This window comes from Zonotrichia albicollis, unplaced genomic scaffold (assembly GCF_047830755.1).
Source record: "Zonotrichia albicollis isolate bZonAlb1 unplaced genomic scaffold, bZonAlb1.hap1 Scaffold_204, whole genome shotgun sequence".
Taxonomy (NCBI): Eukaryota; Metazoa; Chordata; class Aves; order Passeriformes; family Passerellidae; genus Zonotrichia; species Zonotrichia albicollis.
This window is the reverse complement of record NW_027428389.1, coordinates 1-13,816: the sequence shown is the minus strand read 5'-3', so window position 1 is coordinate 13,816 and position 13,816 is coordinate 1. Positions and strand designations below refer to the sequence as shown.

The window sequence follows — 13,816 nt, the reverse complement described above, 5'->3', positions numbered from 1 at the left end:
GGGGCAAGTCTGAGGGAAGTTGGGAATAACGGGTGGAAATGAGCGGAAAAGGGGAAAATTAGGCAGAAAAATGGAGGAAACAGGGGAGAAATGGGGTGCAGTGAGGGGTAGTTTTGAAAATTTGAGGGAAATCTGGGGGAGAACTGTGGGGAAATGGCCGTAGTGGGGTAAAGTGGGAGGAGAACAGAGAGAATGGGGTATTATGGAGGGAAATGGGGATAGTGAGGGAAAATGGGGGGAAATTGGGGGATAGTGCGGGAAAATGGGACGTACTGGGCTAAACTTGGGAATAATGAGGGAAAGTTGTGAGAAAAATTGTCAGAAAACTGAAGGAAAATAGGTGAAATTGTGGAGAAAGGGAAGCAAATTGGGTAGAATGGGGGATTTGGAGATAATGGGAAAAATTGGGAGAAAGGAGGGGGAAACAGGATAAAACATGGGGTATTTTGGGTAATGGGGGAAACTGGAGATAATGGGGTAAAATAGGGGGAAACGGGATAATGGGATAAAATGGGGGGAAACTGGGGATAATGGGATAAAATGGGGAAATTTGGGATAATGGGGTAAAATAGAGGGAAAGTGGGGATTATGGGGTAAAATGGGGGGAAACTGGGGATAATGGGATAAAGCAGAAATTTTTGAGGAAGAAGGGGGTTACTTTAAAAAAATTGGGGGAATTTTAAGGAAAATGGTGAAAAATTTGGGATAACGGGGGCAAACAGAGACCTCACTCATTATTTATTCACAGCTTAATAAAGATTAATTCATTCTTTATTAGCAATTCATCAGCTCCAGGCGAGGGGGAGGTCCCCCAGTACCCCCCTAGCCCCTCACCTGCTTTAATTTGATTTATTTTCGTTTATTACCAGCGCTGCCTTGAGTTACCGAAGCGAAGCCTTTGGGGGGCTTTGGGGAGGGGTCCCGTGGGACCCCCCCTTATTTTGGGAGTCTTTTAAGGTTTTTCCAGGAGGCTGTCGGGGGCAGGGGGGGTCCCCACGTCCTGGTAGGTGGGCTGGACCCCCCGGGAAATGTCCTCGTACATGGAGCACTCGTCCAGGTTCAGCCCCTGCCAGGGGGAAATTGGGGTGGGGGGTTTGGTTAGGGGGTGAAAGACCTAATGCCCCCTAATACCCCTCTTTTTTGGGGGGCTTCCCCAAGCCCCTTTTTTGGGGGAGGGGTCTCTCCCCAAGGTCACCTCATAAAGGTTTTCCTCCTCCAAGGAGATTTTCTTGGGCTGGAGGAGCCGCTCATTGGCCCAGCGCTTCTGCGAGGGGGGAAAAAAGGGGTACGGGGGGGGTTGGGGAGGAATTGAGGGGGATTTGGGGAGAAAAAGGGAGTACGGGAGGGTTTGGGGAGGAATTGAGGGGGGATTTGGGGGGGAAAAGGGGTATGGGGGCATTTGGGGAGGAATTGAGGGGGATTTGGGGGGAAAAGGGGGTACGGGGGGAGTTGCAGAGGAATTGAGGGGGATTTGGGGGGAAAAGGGGTATGGGGGCATTTGGGGTGGAATTGAGGGGGATTTGGGGGGGGGGAAAGGGGGTACAGGGGGGGTTTGCGGAGGAATTGAGGGGGATTTGGGGGGGGAAAGGGGGTACAGGGGGAGGTTGGGGGAATTTTTGGGAGAGAAAAGGGGGGGTTTGGGGGTACCCTGGGGGGATTTGGGGGAACTGGGGGTCTCCAGGGGGCAGTTAGGGCTGGTAGGGGGTCTGCAGGGGTATCTGGAAGGGGACTTAGGGGTGCCAGGATGAATTGGGGCTGTCAGGACAGGTACCAGGGGGGCAGCAGGGCTGGGATTAGGGTCGGGGGTCCTGACCCCCCCCTCCTCACCCTGAGCAGCAGCAGCAGCCCCTGCCCAGGGCTGGGATTAGGGGGATACCAAGGCCGGAATTAGGGTCTGGGGTCTCTCCCACGCCCCCTCCTCACCCTGAAGAGCAGCAGCAGCCCCGGGCCCGCCGCGCACAGCAGCAGCAGCACCCCCTGCGCCGTCAGGATCCTGTTCTTGGTGGCATCTGTCAGGTCCAGCAGCGGCTCCGGCACGGCCTCTGCGCGGCACAGGTGAGTCAGCCCGACCCAAAATCCCCCCAGACGCCCCCCGACTCACCCAGCACCGCCTCTGCCCAGCACAGGTGAGTCAGCCCGACCCAAAACCCCCCAAACGCCCCCCAAAATCCCCCCAGACGCCCCCCGACTCACCCAGCACCCGGACGAAGGTGCCGCAGGACTGCGCGGCCGCTGCGCCCCGCCACACGCGGCAGAAGTAGAGCCCGCTGTGGTTGTGCCGCAGGTGCGCAAAGCTCAGCCGGGACACACCCGGCTTCACCAAGCTCACCTGGCGGCCGCCGCCCTCGGCCGGCACCTCCTGGGGCCAGGTGCAGCTCCAGGTGTGGCCCAGGTAGCGCCGCGGGCACACCTGCAGCCAGGTGACCTTGGCGTCCTCGGGCTCGAAGCCGCACTCGATGGCGAGGGACGAGCCCAGGGTCCCCGAGCTGGACGGGGGCACCGGCTTCACGAGGACCTCTCCCCACGAGCCGCACCTGGGGCTGGAGTCGGGGCTGGTGCGCACCGACAGAGGGGTGGGGGTCTCCGAGCTCGGGGAGGTGACCGGGGGGAGCCAGCTGGAGGTCTCAGGCCGGGAACCTGGGGGGAAATGGGGAGGGGGTCATTGGGGAGGGGTCTCAGGCCGGGAGCCTGGGGGGGAATGGGGAGGGGGGTCATTGGGGAGGGGTCTCAGGCCGGGAGCCTGGGGGGGAATGGAGAGGGGTCTCAGGCCGGGAACCTGGGGGGAAATGGGGAGGGGGTCATTGGGGAGGGGTCTCAGGCCGGGAACCTGGGCAGAAATGGGGAGGGGGTCATTGGGGAGCGGTCAGGGGGTCATTGAGGGGCTGGGAGGTTATTGGGGAGGGGTCTGGGGGGGTCATTGGGGAGGGGTCTGGCCTTGGGAACCTGGAGGGGGTCATTGGGGAGGGGGCTGGGAGTCAGTGGGGGTCTGGGAGGGGTCAGTGGGTGGGGGTCTCACCCAGGACCCCCCCATCCCCCCCGCCCCTCCCCCCCAGTTTCAGTTCCCATTGGGCACCGGAAGCTCCGGGGGGGGTGGGGGGGGTCCCAGGGGAGACCCCGGCCCAGGTGGATGGGTGAGAAACACCCTGAGACCCCAGACCCAAACCTGGAGACCCCGGAAGTGAGATCCTCAGAGACCCCAGACCCAAACTGAGACTGCAGAAGTGAGATCCTTGGCATCCCCAAGACCCCAGACCCAAACTCAGACCCCAGACCCAAACCCGGTGACCCCGGAAATCCTGAAACACCCAGGCCCAAATCCAGAGACTCCGGAAGTGAGATCCTTGGCATCCCCGAGACCCCAGACCCAAACTAAGACCCTGGAACTGAGATCTTTAGAGACCCCAGACCCAAACTGAGACCCCAGACCCAAACCCGGTGACCCCAGAAATCCTGAAACACCCAGGCCCAAATCCAGAGACCCCGGAAGTGAGATCCTCAGGAGACCCCAGACTCAAATCCCATTACCCAGCATCCCCCCAGTGATACCTGGGAGGAAGAGGAGGAGGCTGAGGATGAGCAGGGGGCTCAGGACCCCCAGTTTTGGGGGAGCCCCCCGGGTTTGGGGAGCGGCCGCCATTGGCTGCGTGCACCCGGGCCCGGCAGGAGATTCGCCCCAGTGCCCCGGGGGGAGGAGGGAAATAGGGGAAACCGCCCCAAAAATCCCCGGGGACCCTGCCCCAAAATACCCCAAATCCTCGGGACCCCACCTCAAAATCCCTGAGACCCTGCCCAAAATCCCCTGAGACCCTGCCCCAAAATCCCTGAGACCCCGCCCCAAAATCCCCCCGGACCCACAGGAGATTCGCCCCAGTGCCCCAGGGGAGGAGGGAAATGGGGACCCAAAAATCCCCGGGGACCCTGCCCCAAAATACCCCCAAATCCCTCGGGACCCTGCCCCAAAATCCCTAACCCCAAATACCCCAGGATTTCAGGGTTTGGGTCTGGGGGTTTCAGGGTTTGGCGTCTCGGGGTTTGGGTCTGGGGGGGTCACATCCTGTGAAAAAACGCAAATCACTTATTTTTAAAACTTTAATAATTTAATAATAATAATAAAATAGTTAAAGAAACAACAATACAAGTAGAATAACAATAATTAGTACAATTGGAATTAGGACAATGTGGGGCGGTTGGGCTCCGAGGGTGTCCCGGGGGGCAGTTTGGGGTCCCTGGGGCAGTTTGGGGGCCCCACTCCCAAGGGGGCAGTTTGGGGGTCCCTGGGGGCAGTTTGGGGGTCCCTGGGGCAGTTTGGGGGTCCCGCGGCTCCCACCCCGCCCTTCCGGCAGGAAGCTCCGGCCGCGCTCGGGCTCCGCCTCCATCCGCTCTGCCCGCCCCAAAACAGCCCAAAATAACCCCAAAATAACCCCAAGCCCGCCTTCATCCGCCCTGCCCGCCCCAAAACCCCCATAATACCCCCAAAATACCCCCAAATAACCCCAAAATACCCCCAAATATCCCCAAAACTCCTCAAAATACCCCGAAACTCCCCAAACCCCTACCCCAACCCTCCCGGACCCCCAAAAAACCCCAAAACGCCCAAAAAACCCCAAACTCCTCCCCCAACCTCCCCCGGCCCCCCCAAAAATCCCAAATTCCGCAACCCCGCCCCCAAACTCCCCAAACCCGCCCCCAATTCCCCAAACCCGCCCAATTCCCCGAAGCCCCGCCCCGGCCCCGCCCCCGCTCCTCCCCCCCCCATTTCCTGCTTCCCTTCTCGAGCGCGGAACCAGGTACGGGGCGGGGGGGGATGGGCGGGGGTCCGCGGCCACCCCGAACCCCCCCGAGCGCCCCGACCCCTCCCAAATCCCCCCGGACCCTTCCCCAGCCCAGAGGGGATTTTGGGGGGGGGTCCGCCCTGGCCCCCCCGCCCCGCTCGCAAAGGGGCTCTTTGGGGCGACCCCTCCCCAAAACCGCGCGGGGCGGGGGGCAGAGAAACCCCCCTGAGGCCCCTCCCCAAATCCCGAGACCCCTCCCCAAAAGTCGCGACCGCTCCCCAAAAGTTGCGAGCCATCCCCAAAAGTTGCGAACACCCCCCCAACTTCTGAGACCCCTCCCCAAAACCGCGCGCAGGGGGCGGGAAACCCCCCTGAGACCCCCTCCCCAAATCCTGAGACCCCTCCCCAAATTCTCCGCAGGATGGAGCCGGAGGAGGGAGCCAATGGGGTGAGCGGCGCCCCCCAACCAACTCCGGGGGTCCCGAGAGCCCCAGACCCCACCCCGAGGGTTCTTGGGATCACCGGTGTTGGGGGGGGTCTCGGGGTTGGGGGTCTTGGGGGGTCCCAGGGGTCTGGGGGGTCCCAGGAGCTCAGGCATTTGTGGGTCTGGGGGTAGCCCAGGGGTCTTGGGGTCTCCGGGTTCCGGGGGGTCTGGGGGGTCTCGGGGTTGGGGGTCCTGGGGGTGTCCTGGGGGGTCTCAGGACTGGGGGGTCTTGGGGGTCTCAGGGTTCTGGGGGGGTCCTGGGGGGTCTCAGGAGGTCTGGGGGTCTCAGAATTGGCGGTCCTGGGGGTTTGGGGGTCTCGGGGTCCCGGTTCTTGGGGGTCTCAGGGCAGGGTCTGGAGGTGTCCCGGGGGTTGGGGGTCTCAGGGGTCTGGTGGTCTCGGGACTGGGGGGTCCTGGGGGTCCCGGGCAATCTGTGCCCCCTCCAGTTGCCCCCAGACCAAAATCCCCGAACCCCCCCAGCGCCCCAGCGCCCCCACACCCAAATCCCCAAACCTCCCCAGCCCCCCAGCGCCCCCAGACCCAAATCCCCGAACCCCCCCAGCCCCCCAGCGCCCCCAGACCCAAATCCCCGAACTCCCCCTGCCCCCCAGCGCCCCCAGACCCAAATCCCCGAACCCCCCCAGCCCCCAGCGCCCACGCCCCCCCGCCATCATCGGCGCCGAGGACGAGGACTTTGAGAACGACATCGAGGCCGTGAGTGCGGGGAGGGGTCCCGGGGGGTCCCGGGCGCCCCCAGCCCCCTGAGCCCCCTCCCCAATTCGGCAGAGCCCCGCGGAGGAGCAGAGCAGCCCCTTCCAGAGCCTGGAGCAGCTGCGGCAGCGCCCGCTGGCCCTGGCGGCCTTCCTGCAGCACTGCGTGCTCCAGTTCGACTCCTGCCCCGTGGTGAGACCCCCGACCCAAATCACGGGGGGGTCCAGCGGGGGGCTCGGGGAACCTCCGGTCTCTGCTCCCCCTCCCTGCCAGCAGGGGCTGGACCTGGGGTAGAATTGGGGAGGGGGCTTTGGGGAGGGGTGTGGGGTGTTCTTGGGAGTATTTTGGGGAGGGGTGTCCCCATTCTGGCCCCCTCCCCAGCTCTGTTACCTGCACGTGGAGATGCTGAGGAGGATGAACCCCAAGGAGGGCCGGAAACAATTCCTGGAGTTCTGCCACCTGTTCCTGGACAAGGCCGGGGTGAGACCCCTCCCCAAATTCACCGAGACCCCCAGAGACCCCTCCCTACCTCCCTAGAGTCCTGACACCCCCTCCCCAAATTCTCTGGCAGATCCTGAGGGTGCCCATCCCGCACCACGTCCAGTTCGAGCTGGGTGAGTGAGACCCTCGAGCCCCTCCCCAATTTGAGGAGGGGTCTCTTCCCCCCGCCCGGAGCTGCTCCCCGAGGACACCCCTGCTCATGGGGGGTGTTGGGGGGTCTCCTCGTTAATTGAGGAGGGGTCTCCCCGCTGCCCTGTGGTTCATTGAGGAGGGGTCTCTCTGTTGCCCGGTGGTTCATTGAGGAGGGGTCTCTCCCCTGGTTAATTGAGGAGGGGTCTCCCTGCTGCCCTGTGGTTCATTGAGGAGGGGTCTCTCACTGCCACGTGGTTAATTGAGGAGGGGTCTCCCCGCTGCCCTGGGGTTAATTGAGGAGGGGTCTCTCCCTGGTTAATTGGGGAGGGGTCTCTCTCACTGCCCCCTGCCCAGAGCGCACCGCCCGGAGCTGCTCCCGAGGACGCCCAGCGCCGCTTCCTGCAGGACGTGCAGCGCCACCAGGAGCCCGAGGTGCTGCGGCAGCTGCAGGACTTCCGGTGAGACCCCTCCCCAATTTGGGTCTGGGGGCTCTGTTTGAATTTGGGTCTGGGGTCTCAGTTTGGATTTGGGTCTGGGGTCCCAGCACCAAGCGCCTGATGGGATGACGCCGGGGGAGCCGGAGCTGGACGAGCTGGAGCGGAGCCGGGCCCGGGACCCCGCGGGGGCCGCGAGCACCGAGAGGCAGCTGGCGGAGAGAGTGCTGGGCCGGATCGAGGAGATGCAGTGAGTGGGGAGGGGCTGCACCCAGGGAGACCCCTCCCAAATCCCTGAGACCGCCCTAGTAACCCCCAGACCCTCTTGGGACCCCTAAAATCTGCCCCGAGGGGATGCAGTAAATGGGGAGGGGGCTGCACCCAGGGAGAGGCAGCTGGCAGAGAGAGTGCTGGGCAGGCTGGAGGAGATGCAGTGAGTGGGGAGGGGGCTGCACCCGGGGAGACCCCTCCCCATATTCCTCAAACACCCCCGGGACCCTCCAATCCCAGCTGGAGGGGACGCAGTAAATGGGGAGGGGGCGGCACCTGCCCGAGACCACCCTGAGACCCCCTCGGTATCCCCCAAACCCCCCCAGAGGGGATGCAGTAAATGGGGAGGGGGCTGCACCCCCAGGGACCCCCCCGGGATCCGCGGGAACGGTGCCCCAAATCTGCGGGATTTCCCCCAAAATCGGGTCCGGAAATCCGCGGGACGGAGCGGAGGGAACGCCCCCAAAGCTGAGGGCACTCCCCTAAATTTGCATAGCCCCGCCCCAAGGCCGTGCATGGCTTCCTGAACAATACGAGAAACTGAAATTGCTGTAAGAAACTCAAATTTCTGCAAAAAACACCTAAATTTCTATAAAAACCCTAATTATCTGTAAAAATACCCTAAGCTTCTGTAAAAAACCCCAAATTTCTGTAAAAAAACCCCAAATTCCTGTTAAAAAACCTAAGTGCTTGTGAAAAAACCAAACTTCTGTAAAAGAATCCCACAAATTCTTGTTGAAAAAACCCAAATCCCTGTAAAAAACCCCAAGTTCCTGTAAAAAACCTCAAATTCCTATAAGAAACCTCAGCTGTCCTGTAAAAACCCCCAAATTCCTGTTAATAAACCCAAGTTCCTGTAAAAAACCCCAAATCCTTTTAAGCCCCCTAAATTCTTGTAGAAAACCCCAATTTGGGGGGTCTTGGGTGCAATTTTTGGGGTCGCAGGTGGGATTTGGGGGTTCCATGTGGAATTTTGGGGATCTCACCCCAAAATTTCGGGCTCTCACCCTCCTCTTCCTCCCCAGCCTCACCATCTCATCTGATGAGGAGAAAAGGTGAGGAGGGGGCTCCTGACCCCAAATCCCCTGAATCCTTCCCAAAACCCTCCCAAATCTCCCCAAAATTCCCCCCAAATCTCCTGAAACTTCCCGAAAATGCCCCAAAATCCCCCAAATTCCCCCAAACCCGCCCCAGCTCCCAGATCTTCGGCGCCATCGTCTCCTACATGAAATTCCTGGGGCTGCGCACCAAGGGCGGCGACGGCAAAAAACCCAAATCCAACTTTTTCCGAAAAAAGGTGGGTGAGACCCCTCCCCAAAATACCCCAAAAATCCCTGCCAAAATCCCCCAAAAATCCCCCAAAAATCCCCCAAAATCACCCCCAAATCCCCCCAAAAACCCAAATCCAACTTTTTCTGAAAAAGGTGGGTGAGGTGGCTGAGACCCCTCCCCAAAATATCCCCCAAAATCCCCCCAAAAATCCACCCAAATCCCCCAAAAATCCCTCCCCAGAATACCCCCCAAATGCCCCCAAAAGCCTAAATCCAACTTTTTCCAAAAGAAGGTGAGACCCCTTCCAAAATCCCCCAAAACCCTTCCGCAAAATCCCCCAAAAACCCAATCCAATTTTTTCCACAAAAACGTGAGACCCTTCCCCAATTACCCCTGCGCCCCCGGACCCTGCGGACCCGTCCCCAATTCCCCCGGATCCCCCCGACCCCCTCCCAGACCCCTCCCCAATTCTCCCCAAGCCCTCGGACCCCCGCAGACCCCTCCCCAATTCCACGAGCCCCCCGCAGACCCCTCCCCAATTTCGCGCAGATCTCGGGCAGGGACCCCCAGGGCAAGGCCCGGAGGGCTTCAGCCTGGCGGGGGCGGCGCTCTGGGGGCGCGAGCCCCACGGTGAGTGGGGGGCGGCGGGACCCCTCCCCAAATTAACCCTGGGGGGCTTTGAGGACCCCTCCCCAAATTAACCCTGGGGGGCTTCGGGGGACCCCTCCCCAAATTAACCTTGGGGGCTTCGGCGACCCCTCCCCAAATTAACCCTGGGGGTGGGGACCCCTCCCCAAATCACCCTGGGCGTGGGGACCCCTCCCCAAATTAACCCTGGGGGTGGGGACCCCTCCCCACCCCGCAGCACCTTCTGGGGGGGGGTCTCGCCTTGGGGACCCCTCCCCAATTTTTGTTTCTCAGGGGCCGAGGTGAGGCAGAGCAAAGGAGGAGAGGGGGAAGGTACTGGAGACCCCCACCCAAATTAATCCGTGAGACCCCACCCAAATTAACACACCCCAGAGACCCCCACCCAAATAATAGCCATGGGACCCCCACTCAAATTAACCTCTCTGAGACCCCCACCCAAGTTAGTCCCCGTGGGACCCCCACTCAAATTAACTCCTGGAGACCCCCACCCGGATTAATCCAACCCAAGACCCCAACCCAAATTATCCCCCCCATCCCATTTATCAGTCCTGGGACCCCCACCCAAATTATCCCCCTGACCCAAATAATGCCCCATGGGACCCCCACCCCATTTATCCCCCATGGGACCCCTACCCAAATTATCCCCCAAACCCATTTAACCCCTCCCAATTTGGGTCTGGGGTCTCTCCCTGACCCCTCATTCCTCCCCCAGGTGAGAAGCCCCCTCCCCACCCCGAGCGCAGGGGGGGGGGTCCCCGGGGTGGCTCCGATTTGGGTCTGGGGTCTCCCCGGACCCCCCCCGGGCGGGGACGGCGCCGAGGCTGAGCCAGGTGAGGAGGGGGCTTTGGGGGGGGGGCTCATTGTGCAGCCCCCTCCCCTAAATCCGCCCCTGCCCCTCCCCCCCAGCAGGGTCGGAGCCCCCGGGACCCCCGGAATTGGGGGAGCCCCCCCCAGACCCCCCCGCGGGGGAGCAGCGCCCCCCGGAGGAGGGGGGGGACAGCGACAGGTACGTGAGACCCCTCCCCAAATTAATCCTGGGTGCTTCTGGGAACTGGGACCCCTCCCCAAATTTGGGAAAGACCCCTCCCCAAATTGGGGTGAGACCCCTCCCCAAATTACAGGGAGACCCCTCCCCCAGATTAACCCTGCATGGTTTTTGGGATCCGGGACCCCTCCCCAAATTAACCTTGAGTGCTTCTGGGAACTGGGACCCCTCCCCAAATTAACCCTGGATGCCAGGACCCCTGTCCAAATTAACCCTGGATGCTTTTTGGAACCTGAGACCCCTCCCCAAATTAACCCTGAGTGCTGACACCCCTCCCAAATGAACCCTGGATGCTGAGACCCCTCCCCAAATTAACGCTGAATGTTGGGACCCCTCCCCAAATTAACCCCGGATGCTGTGTGGGACCCGGGACCCCTCCCCAAATTAATTCTCTCCCAGACGCCGCCTCAGGTTGGTGACCCCTCCCCAAATTAACCTTTGCATGACCCCGGGGGGGGCTCGGCGCTGGCCCCCCCACCCAAATTCACCAGCTAAGTACTCCCCCCCCCATGGAGACCCCTCCCCAAAATCATCACTGACCAACACCCCTCCCCCCTTTTCTCTTGCACGCCCCCTCCCCAATTTGTGTCCGTCCTGATGACCCCCCCTTCCCGGTGTTTTTTGGCTTTTTTTGCCTTTTTTTTGTCTGGTTTTGGCTCCTTTTGGGGTGGTTTTGGGGTATTTTTGGGGTGGTTTTCGCTGGTTTTGGATATTTTTGGGGGTACTCTTGGGGTGGTTTTGGGGCGTTTTTGCCTTGATTTTCCTGGTTTTGGGGTGATTTTGGGGGTACTATTGGCTGGTTTTGACTGTTTCTGGCTGTATTTGGTTGGTTTTGGCTGGTTTTGGGTTTTTTTTCTGTAATTGGTTGGGTTTTGCCCATTTTTGCCCATTTTTGGGGTGGTTTGGGGGTGGTTTTGGGGTGCTTTTTCCCACTTCTCTCCATTTTGCCCATTTTTCCCCATTTTGCCCCATTTTCACACGTTTTTTCCCAATTTTCCCCGTTTTCCCCGTTTTTGCCCCATTTTCCCCCGTTTTTCCCCGTTTTCCCCTGGTTTTCCCCCATTGTCCCCCATTTCCCCCCGTTTTTCCCCCATTTTCCCCGTTTTTGCCCCATTTTTGCCCATTTTCCCCCCATTTTCCCCCTGTTTTTCCCTGATTTTCCCCATTTTTGCCCGTTTTTGCCCGTTTTCCCGCGTTTTTCCCCCCCCTTTCCCCCCCCCCCCCCCCCCAGGCTCCCCGGGCGCTTGGGGCGCTCCGAGAGCCTCCGGGTCCCCCCGAGCGGCGCCGCTCCCAAAAATCGGGGGGGGGGTCCGGCTGCCCCTCCCCCCCACGCGCTCCCGCAGCAACGCCGACCTGCAGGGACCCCCCCCCGCGTAGGTGCCCCCTCCCCAAATGGGGATCGGGGGAAAAAACGGCGGGATCGGGAAAAAACGGGGTTGGGGAAAAATACCCCAAAATTGCGCTTAAAACACCCCCAGGATTGGGGAAAAAAATCCCAAAATTGGGGTAAAAACACCCCCAGGATTGGGGAAAAAACCCCAAAATTGGGGTTTAAACCCCCCACAGGATGGGTGAAAAAGAAAAATGGGATTTGGGTTAAAACCACCAGGATTTGGGTTAACAACCCCCAGAACTGGAGCAAAAACCTCCAGGATTTGGGTTAAAAACCCCCAGAATTGGTGTTAAACCCCAGGATCAGTGTGAGACCCCTCCTCAGTTTGGGATTTTTGGGGATTTTGGAGGATTTTGGGGTATTTTGGTGGATTTTGGGGATTTTTTTCGCGGGTTTGTGCATGTCCTCAGCCCCCTCCCCTCTCTGGTGTCCAGCCTGGAGATGGGGGGGGGCGAGCCCCAGGATCGGTGTGAGACCCCTCCCCAATTCGGGATTTCTGGGGCTGAGTAGGGACGGCTTTCTGTGCAGTAGATTATTGGGGATTTTGGGCTGGTTTTGGGTGCGTTTGTGCGTCTCTCAGCCCCGTCCCCTCTCTGGTGTCCAGCCCGGAGCCGGGGGGGCCCGGGGGGGGCGAGCCCCCGCCCTTTCTGCCTCGGCAGCCTGAGGAGGTTGTGCCGCGCCTGGAGCCGGAGCTGGAGCTGGAGCCGCCGGCCTGGCGCGAGCTCGCGGCGCCCGAGGCGCTGCTCAGGCTGCCCCAGCGCGAGGTGCGGCGCCAGGAGGTCATCAACGGTGAGGAAATCGGGGAAACGGCCCCAGAAACGGATGCGGGACCCCCAAAAACCCCAAATCCCCAAAAACTGCCTCGAAAACCGACCCAGGACCCCCCAAATGCCCCAAACCCCCTCCCCACTGCCCCAGCGCCAGGAGGTCATCAACGGTGAGGAAATCGGGGGAAACGGCCCCAAAAACGGATCCGGGACCCCCAAAACCTGCCCCTAAAATCACCCCAAAACCAACCCAAAAACCACCCCAAAAACCACTTCAGGACCCCCAAAAATTACCTCAAAAACCAACCGAAAAGTGATCCCAAAAACCAACTTAGCAACCCCAGAAAAGCCCCAAACCCCTCCGGACCTCCCAAAACCCTTCTGAGACCCCCCAAAATCCCCAAAATCCCCCAAAATTGCACAAATTTTTACCAAAATGTCATTTTTTCAGAGCTGTTCCTGACGGAGCACACCCACGTGCGCGTGCTGAGGGTGCTCCTGGAGGTTTTTTGTCAGCCCCCAAAATCCCCCAAAAATCAAAGAAAATCCCCAAAAATCACCAAAAACCTCCAAAATCACCCAAATTTTCCCAAATTTTCATTTTTCAGAGCTGTTCCTGACGGAGCACGCCCACGTGCGCATGCTGAGGGTGCTCCTGGAGGTTTTTTCCAGCCCATGCTCCGCGAGGGATTTTCGACGAGCAGGAGCTCAACAACATCTTCCCCAGCCTGGAGGACCTGGTGGAGGTGCACAGTGAGTTTTGGGGAAATCTGGGCCATTTTGGGGCTTTTTTTCAGGGGGTTATCCTGTGGGATTTGCAGGAAAAAGTTGGCTGCACGGTTTGTAAAATTGTATATATATTATAGAAACATATATGCATATATATATATGTGTATATATATATGTGTATGTATATATATATATGTGTATGTATATATATGTGTGTATATATAAATATAGTTTTGTATAAATATATCTTAAGTAAATAAGTATTAATATAAATAATAATATTTTACTATATATTTATATAAATACTACTATATCATATATTATGTATTACTATATAAGTATATAGATATTAATATTAAAATATAAATATTGATATTTATAATTATAAATATAAGTATAATTAAATAGTATATAGTTATTTGTATATTACAATAATTAATAAATTTTATATATTTACACACATTTATATATTATAATATAAAAATATAATTTGTGTAAAAATAAGTAATACCTGTTAATGTATATTAAATAGATCGAACGTATAATTACTATATATTAATATCTATTAAATAGATCAAGATTAAATTATATTAAGTATTAATATAGTGCATGTTAAAATTCAATAAATTGAATTTATTTTTACTTATTTACATATGTA

The 13,816-nt window shown here is 58.4% G+C and overlaps 2 protein-coding genes across 6 annotated transcripts; one reads left to right on the top strand and one right to left on the bottom strand.

Moving 5' to 3' along the window:
• Positions 1 to 748: 748 nt before the first annotated feature.
• Positions 749 to 3,713, bottom strand: CD79A (CD79a molecule). Its single transcript, XM_074533979.1, has 5 exons — positions 3,547 to 3,713; positions 2,194 to 2,637; positions 1,924 to 2,042; positions 1,196 to 1,264; positions 749 to 1,066 (listed from the first exon to the last, which is right to left on the bottom strand). The coding sequence occupies exons 1-5, from the start codon at positions 3,635 to 3,637 to the stop codon at positions 953 to 955; spliced, it is 837 nt and encodes a 278-aa protein (XP_074390080.1). The 5' UTR covers positions 3,638 to 3,713; the 3' UTR covers positions 749 to 952.
• A 2,108-nt stretch (positions 3,714 to 5,821) lies between these two features.
• LOC141727697 (rho guanine nucleotide exchange factor 1-like) lies at positions 5,822 to 13,274 on the top strand. 5 transcript variants are annotated; one of them, XM_074533976.1, is made up of 13 exons: positions 5,822 to 5,970; positions 6,043 to 6,159; positions 6,349 to 6,447; positions 6,539 to 7,058; positions 7,145 to 7,284; positions 8,330 to 8,359; positions 8,499 to 8,601; positions 9,126 to 9,206; positions 9,498 to 9,536; positions 9,937 to 10,054; positions 10,131 to 10,230; positions 12,267 to 12,451; positions 13,038 to 13,274. In XM_074533976.1, the coding sequence occupies exons 5-9, from the start codon at positions 7,163 to 7,165 to the stop codon at positions 9,507 to 9,509; spliced, it is 348 nt and encodes a 115-aa protein (XP_074390077.1). In that variant the 5' UTR covers positions 5,822 to 5,970; positions 6,043 to 6,159; positions 6,349 to 6,447; positions 6,539 to 7,058; positions 7,145 to 7,162; the 3' UTR covers positions 9,510 to 9,536; positions 9,937 to 10,054; positions 10,131 to 10,230; positions 12,267 to 12,451; positions 13,038 to 13,274. The 5 variants fall into 5 exon arrangements, with proteins under 5 accessions (XP_074390077.1, XP_074390076.1, XP_074390075.1 ...); XM_074533975.1 differs by lacking the exon at positions 13,038 to 13,274 and having other exon boundaries at positions 6,539 to 6,657; positions 6,985 to 7,058; positions 12,267 to 13,013; XM_074533974.1 differs by lacking the exon at positions 13,038 to 13,274 and having other exon boundaries at positions 12,267 to 13,013.
• Positions 13,275 to 13,816: the final 542 nt, after the last annotated feature.

Excerpts from the sequence above, each read along its gene's own strand:
- CD79A (XM_074533979.1), bottom strand. The coding sequence starts at position 3,637 with ATGGCGGCCGCTCCCCAAACCCGGGGGGCTCCCCCAAAACTGGGGGTC. Across the intron at positions 2,043-2,193 it reads CACCTTCGTCCGGGTGCTGG|AGGCCGTGCCGGAGCCGCTG; the intron begins GTGAGTCGGGGG and ends TGTGCCGCGCAG. Across the intron at positions 1,265-1,923 it reads GGCTGCTGCTGCTCTTCAGG|AAGCGCTGGGCCAATGAGCG; the intron begins GTGAGGAGGGGG and ends CCCCCCTCGCAG.
- LOC141727697 (XM_074533976.1), top strand. The coding sequence starts at position 7,163 with ATGACGCCGGGGGAGCCGGAGCTGGACGAGCTGGAGCGGAGCCGGGCC. Across the intron at positions 7,285-8,329 it reads GGCCGGATCGAGGAGATGCA|CCTCACCATCTCATCTGATG; the intron begins GTGAGTGGGGAG and ends CTTCCTCCCCAG. Across the intron at positions 8,602-9,125 it reads CCAACTTTTTCCGAAAAAAG|ATCTCGGGCAGGGACCCCCA; the intron begins GTGGGTGAGACC and ends AATTTCGCGCAG.